At 56.0% G+C, this 6,767-nt stretch overlaps 1 protein-coding gene across 1 annotated transcript; it reads left to right on the plus strand.

Annotated features, from left to right (window-relative positions):
* The first annotated feature begins 1,820 nt into the window (after window positions 1-1,820).
* Window positions 1,821-5,227, plus strand: LOC144163924 (uncharacterized). The gene is made up of 5 exons (XM_077694581.1): window positions 1,821-1,869; window positions 2,818-2,960; window positions 3,165-3,428; window positions 4,428-4,623; window positions 4,674-5,227. The coding sequence occupies exons 1-5, from the start codon at window positions 1,821-1,823 to the stop codon at window positions 5,225-5,227; spliced, it is 1,206 nt and encodes a 401-aa protein (XP_077550707.1).
* Window positions 5,228-6,767: the final 1,540 nt, after the last annotated feature.

Genomic DNA, 6,767 nt, shown 5'->3' on the forward strand with positions numbered 1-6,767 from the left:
GCATCGTTACGAAAAGGCGCTGCGAAAGAAAGACGGCTGCACAAGAGGAGCTGATTAAACAATGGGAGAACCTTGTACCGAGCAACTTCCCAGCCCTCACACCTGGAGGCGGCGAAAAGGCAAAGAGCCAGGGGCGTGCATCACGCTCGAAGAGCAGAACCGGAAATTGTATCGGTGGCGGTAACAATAACGACCACCGCGCCACGAGCAAATGTGGCTCGAAATTGGGAGAACGGGTGAACTGGGCGCAGGTGGCCGGCAGCAGAGGAGTCGGGAAAGGAAAGGTCACTCCGCAGTCGCCCACGTCGAGCTCGACGTGCAGCAGAAGCATTTCCAGTTCCACGGAGAGCGAGGTCATCAAGGCGCTGCGGGAGGCGATTGACGCGCTCTCAAGAGAGAACACGCAGCTGCGCGAGGCCATCGAGAGGAACAGCAGGCAAATGGACGAAATGAAGGAATGGATGAATGCCTATGCACGTCAGCAGCCGCAGCAACCGCAGCAGCCGTCGACAATGCAAAGACATCAGGAAAACCCACAGGAAGAGTAGGTCGAAGATACCGGCAGACAGCCAACAGCGTCATCGGAGCCGGCAATCAAGAAAAGGGTGGTCGAGAACCTCCGCGAGCGCAAACTTGCCGAGCGGATAGACAAACTCGAAGACAACAGGAACCGATTGGGAGACAACGTGACACGACTGGAAGCCGGAGTTAAGAGCCTAGAGCACCCGTGCTAGGGCATCTCGGAAGTGGTGCAACAGACCGCGCGGGCCTTGGGGCAACTGACGGAACAGATTAGCAGCATTCAAGCAGGGATCAGGAACCAACTCAGACAATAAGGTCCCAAGAAAAAACCCAAAATATCTGGCATTGGAATTGCAACGGCTTCATGAGCAAGAAAGCAGTCTTGCAGCAACACGCACAGCAGGAAATCAGAAAACCACACGTAATAATGTCACAAGACACCGTCGTAGAGGAAACCCCACTCCCGGGGTACAGAAACCAGGCCAGCCCACCCAGCCGCGCCGCAAACGGCACAGGACGGGGCGTCTCCACCCGGGTGAGGGCAGGTCTCACCTACGCAGAGAGGGAGGGAGTCAAGAATTCCGCCACCGAACACACGTTCGTCGAAATAATAACGGCAGGGAAGAAGAAAGACAGCACACTCTTGATGAACATCTACAGCAGCCCGGCCAACGCCAAACAGAAATTCAAAGGAGTGCTACACAAGGCCTGCAAGACCACAAGACAACCTGGTGGTGTGCGGGGACTTCAACGCGCCGAACCAGGCTTGGGGCTACAGAAAGACACTCACCGACGGGAGGGACTTGTTCACGGACTACACGGACGCCGGACTCACACTGATCCCGGACTCTTCGCAACCCACACGCACCGGAAACTCGGTCAGCCGGGATACGACGCCGGACCTGATGCTCGTGCGGGTGCCGAAAGGGAAGAAAGAGTTCGAGTGGCACAACACCGGGCAAGACCTAGGCAGCGACAACTCCATCATCGAGGTGAAGATTCCGCTACGAGGCAAGACTGAACAGAGACGAATCCACAAAATCACTGACTGGGGTCTCTTCAGGGACCGGCTGACCGCAGCAGAAACCGACAACACGAACGACGTGGAGACGTGAACGAACAGGATCTTGGAAGGGATGGTGGGGGCTACCAAGAAAATCGAGACGGAGGAAGAACTCAAAACGATCGACAGCCGCCTGGCGCACCTGCTAGAGGCGAAAAGGTCGATACAGAAGAGATGGCGCAAACAATGCACCAACAAACGTCTGAGGAAAAAGATGGCCTAAGGGAACCGCGCGATGGAGAAGCACTGCCACACGCTCTGCCGGCAGCAGTGGTTCGAGACATGTAGCGCAGCGGACGTCTAATTGCCCAACGGGAAGACGTGGGCCATGTTGCGGCATCTGCTCGACGAGACGCAAACGAAGCCTTATGAAAAATGGGCCCATCTCCCCACGAGGGGGTACTCGAGTAAATGCGTCGCGTAGGGGGTGGGTGTATTGCGTTAACGTTAGTGTTTGTGGGGTGGTGGTGGGGTGGTAGTGAATGTGTTAACTATTATTGCGTATTACTAATAAATATTATTATTTCTTTTATATAGTTATTATTACATTCGTGATTTTGCGACTCTAGTCACCCCTCGTGGAGAGATGGGCCCAATTTTTCTTTTTTTTCGTGACGCAAGAAGTGAAGGCAAGGACTAGGTTGTTGTAAATTATTATTTCGTGCTGTTGTCGTTGTATTGGACGCTGAGAACGACGGCTTCGTGCTCGCTAAAGTGTACTGTTAAGGGGTCTTTAAGCAGTGGTCGTGCGTTGCAGCATCTGGTGAAGACGAGATCGATGCAACTGCTGCCGTGTATCAGCAGCTTCTTGACGTAGTTTAAATGAGTCAAGGATATAAGGCGCGTTCGTACCCTTTGATTCTGTGTCGCTTTTGTGGCGCAGTGGGAAGAGCGCCATGTACCTCGCGTTCCGCCCACAGGGTCGTGGGATCGAAACCAGGCGCCGATAACTATTATTTTTTTTATATAATGTAGGGGGAGGGGTGCAGACCTGTTGTCGAGAGTGAGGCGGGTAGCGTGATGCGGAGAGGAGGAGTGGGGGAGAGGGCGCACCTGCGCGCTGAGCTGTTGCGGACGGACGGCAGACGCTACATGTGAGTTAAAGAAATGCTCTGCATTTAAAAGAAAACCTGACCAAGATCCTCAACGGAGCGATCAGCGAGCTAGGAAGAGACGAGGTGCGAAGACGAATCAACAAGTACCTGCAAATGAGCCGGGGGAGTGTCACCGAGACTACCGGGGCGAGGCAAACGAGAAGCCCGACAAGGACATCGAGGTCTGGGAGGTCAAAGCGGCGGTGGACCAACTCAACTGTCACTCGGCCGCCGGCACGGACAAGGTTACCAACAAAGCACTGAAGAATCTCAGCGAGACGGCAATAGACACCCTGACGGCGCTGTTCAAAGAGTGCTGGAAGTCGGGCACTATACCCAATAAATGGAGGACGGCGAAGACGATCCTTATACCAAAACTCTGAAAGCTGCCGAGCATTGATAACCTCCGGCCGATTTCCCTGACTTCGTGCGTCGGGAAGGCAATGGAGCGCATTCAGATAAACCGCTGGCAGCGTTACTTGCAGGAAGAGAACCTGTTCCCGGAGTCGACGCTCGGCTTCAGGAGCAAGCTCTGCACCCAGGACCCAATGGTCCAGCTGAAGGCGGAAATTATCCACGACAGGACGAAGACGCGGGACAACAAGGCGGTGATGGGGCTGGACCTGCTGAGCGCGTTCGACAAGGTCAAACACACTGCGATCCTGGCCCAGGTCAACAAGGCGAACCTCAGCGAGAGGTCCTACAACTACATACGCGGGTTCCTGGCGGACAGAACGGCAGAAATCCAAGTCAGTGACCTGAAGCTAGAGGAGAGAGAGAGAGAGAAAAAAGTTTTTATTTCTCCAGCAGAGGCTGATGTGTGGGCGTCGCCCCGTGGAAGGCGTCCCTAGTCCGGGATGCCTTGACTTCGGCTGGCCGTCCGTGCTCGGGTCACCAACTTAAGCTGGATATCCGGGTCCGGGCTGGCCAGGGAAGCCCTCCACTGCTAGAAGGTTGGGTTGGAAAGGGGGGGCAAGTCTGGAGTTCGTTGGCACTCCCATATGATGTGGTAGAGGGTGCCAGGCTGGGGACAGTAAGCGCAGAGGGAAGGTTGTTGGGTGGGGAAGATGAGGTGGAGGCGAGTGGGATGTGGATACGTATTCGTTTGGAGCCGCCGCCAAGTTGTAGCGTCCTCTCTGGAGAGGCGCCAGTGTGGTGGTGGGAGACGACGGCGAGTTTGCCGGTAATGCACGAGAATCTCCGTGTAGCCACTGAGTGGGTGGAGTTGATCGTGAGGAGGTAAACATTGGCCACCGTCGGCAATGGCTCGGTGTATCATATCGCGAGCCGCGGCGTGCGCCGCTTCATTGCCGGGCATGGCGGCGTGTCCAGAAGCCCAGACAATGCGGATGTCAGGGGTCGTTGAGCAGTTTTTGAGGATGTGAAGTGCTGATGAAGAAATTCGGCCAATTTGGTAATTTCGGCAGGCGGTCTGCGAGTCGGTGAGGATGGTTACTTGGTCAGGGCGGGAAATGGCGGCCAGGGCAATGGCTATTTCTTCGGCGACATCGATTGAGCTTGTGGTAGTAGTGGCGGCAGTGACGCATTGGCCAGTATGAGTAACCACGCATGCTACGTGGCCGGCGCGCCCAGGGTAGGGGTGGCATCTGTATATAGGGCGCTGGGGTCTTCGCCGTATCGCGCAGTCAGGGCTCGAGCACGGGCAGCCCGGCGGCCAAGGTGGTAGTTGGCGTGCATATTGCGAGGAATGGGGGCAAAAGCAGCTCGGCGGTTCCGGGACCCCGCAGGGCTCGGTGATATCACCGCTGGTCTTCAACATCATGATGATCAGCGTCAGCCGGCACCTAGAAGCGCTAACGGATGTGCGGCACACGATATACGCCGACGACATCACGTTGTCTGTCCTGGGTGGCAACAACGGGTTCATCGAGGCATCACTTCAGAGAGCGGTGGACGTCATCGAGGCCCAACTTGACAGGTCGGGCCTGATCGGCTCCGCCACCAAGTCGGAACTACTGGTGTTACCACCGAAGGGAGCAAGAAAGAAGACCGAGCCACGGAGCACGAGAAGATCAAGATCAGAACCAGTAGCGGCCAGGTGATCCTCGATTTGGAGAAGATCCGGGTGCTGGGCCTGTTAATCGAGAAACACCGAACCAACGGCGAAACGATCAATCGCCTCACGGCCAAGGTGTCTGCGGCCACGCGCCCCGTGAAGAGGGTTGCCGACAGAAAAGCCGGCATGCGAGAGGACAACCTGTTGTGGCTAGTTCACTCGTTCGCCATGAGCCACGTGGCGTACGTCGCCGCCTTTCACACCTGGCGGGTAGACGAACGCAATAAGATCAATGCGATGATCCGCAAGGCCCACAAGACGGCGCTCGGACTTCTCGACTGGACGAGCACAGAGAAGCTGCTCGACCTCGGCGTGCACAACAGGCTCGAGGAGATCGGAGAGGCACATAGAGCCGCCCAGCTCGAGCGGCTCGCGGCAACCAAAACCGGAAGAGTCATCCTGAAGAGATTGGGCGTAGACCCCGACGGGAGCAAGTACGACTACGGCTGCACGGCAGAGATCCCGGACTAAGTACGAAGGAGAATGAGAGTCTATCACATTCCAAGGAACATGAGCCCCGAAAACAACCGGGAACGGAGAGCGGCGAGAGCCAAGGCAATGGTGGAATTGCACGCGGAGCTGCCGGGGACAAAATACGTCGACGCCGTGGAGCATCGAGAACGCGGGGCATTCACGGCGGTGGTCATCGACGCCAAGACCGGCGGTACGATCACCGCGGCGAGCGTACGTACGAAGGAGGCGCTGTGCGCGGGGGAGGTGGCCATTGCTTTACCCATCTCGGATCAGGACTGCAAGACCGTGCTGTGTGACTCTAAGAATGCAGTGCAAAACTATGCCAAGAACAGAGTATGTTGTGGGGCCGTGCGGGTGCTCGCCGCGCTGGACCTCATGGATAGAGAAGTGCGATTTAAGTGGTTCCCGGCCCACACCAAAAACAAAGTCCCAGAACTTTACCAAAACCACAATGAGAGGGCGAACTCGACCGCGCGAGAATTAACTGGCTGCGCGGCCATAGCGAACCCGTCTGCGAAATGGTGGGGGGAGACCGGGGATACGCTGTCCGCATATAACGAAATAACGAAGCACTACAGGCTAAGCAGGAGGCGAATGGCGCCGCCCGACCCGAGTCTGACTCGGGAACAGGCGGTGGTGTTCAGACAGATGCAGACGGGATCGCTACTGACTCCGGTCATCAGGAAACACGTGTGCCCTGAACAGTACGAGGACGATACGTGCAAGGTGTGTCACAGTGCACGAGCTGCTGCGGCCTACCTGCTGTGGGACTGTACGGCAAGGCCCAGCGAAGCGGCAACAGCAACAACGATCCCGTCGTAGTTCGAGGCTGCTGCGCGGAGCAACGACAAGAACGACCAACTCCAGGCCGTCTAGCTGATCCTGGCGGCCCTTGAAAAGCAGAAGCCGGTCGAAAGCCAAGAGGGCTCGGCCCCCATTCAGGAGCGGCTGAAGGACCTCGAGGGGAGTAGAAAGGCGGCTGCCGAGTAAAGGCTCTTTGACGGGATGACGTAGGCCACGTCATGGTGCTCCATTAGGGACACCAGAGAAGGCGATTCAATAAAGTTTTTACTCACTCATTCCTTAACTTTGGGTGAGGAGAGAAGGGGGCAGTGCGGGTGGTAAAACCTGAGGCTTGCTCCGAGAACACTACACGCGAGGAAAAGAGGGAAACGAAGCATTTTCAGAAGTTTTTCGCCACAAGGGTCGCGCTCCCTTTCGAACAGCACTTCTTTTTTACCAACTAGTGGGCGCAGGTGTGTCGGCCGGAAGTGCAATTTTGCGTAGCTTTAAATAAACATTCAGACATTACGTAAAGTTGGATACAAGAGTGAAGAGTGCGGTGTCATTACAATGCCGTTTCTTTATTTTTTCAGGTCAGATGCCCATAATGCATCTCTATTTGTTGTAGATTTCAAGCGTTTTGCTATCCCTGTAATGCATGTGCTACTGTGGCTTCCTGAAGAACATGCCAGGAGGCGCGGCAACTTCAGCGTTTGGGAGGCAAATGCAAGCAAACCGCGCACCGACGACATGC

The sequence above is a fragment of the Haemaphysalis longicornis genome, unplaced genomic scaffold (assembly GCF_048455015.1).
Source record: "Haemaphysalis longicornis isolate Haplotype H1 unplaced genomic scaffold, Haemaphysalis longicornis Haplotype H1 scaffold_13, whole genome shotgun sequence".
NCBI classification, from domain to species: domain Eukaryota; kingdom Metazoa; phylum Arthropoda; class Arachnida; order Ixodida; family Ixodidae; genus Haemaphysalis; species Haemaphysalis longicornis.

Bases quoted from the DNA above. Each gene is read 5' to 3' on its own strand.
- LOC144163924 (XM_077694581.1), top strand. From the start codon at position 1,821: ATGGAGAAGCACTGCCACACGCTCTGCCGGCAGCAGTGGTTCGAGACA. The intron at 1,870-2,817 runs GTAGCGCAGCGG...AGTGTCACCGAG, and splicing joins GCAGCAGTGGTTCGAGACAT to ACTACCGGGGCGAGGCAAAC. The intron at 2,961-3,164 runs GCAATAGACACC...CGTTACTTGCAG, and splicing joins TGAAGAATCTCAGCGAGACG to GAAGAGAACCTGTTCCCGGA.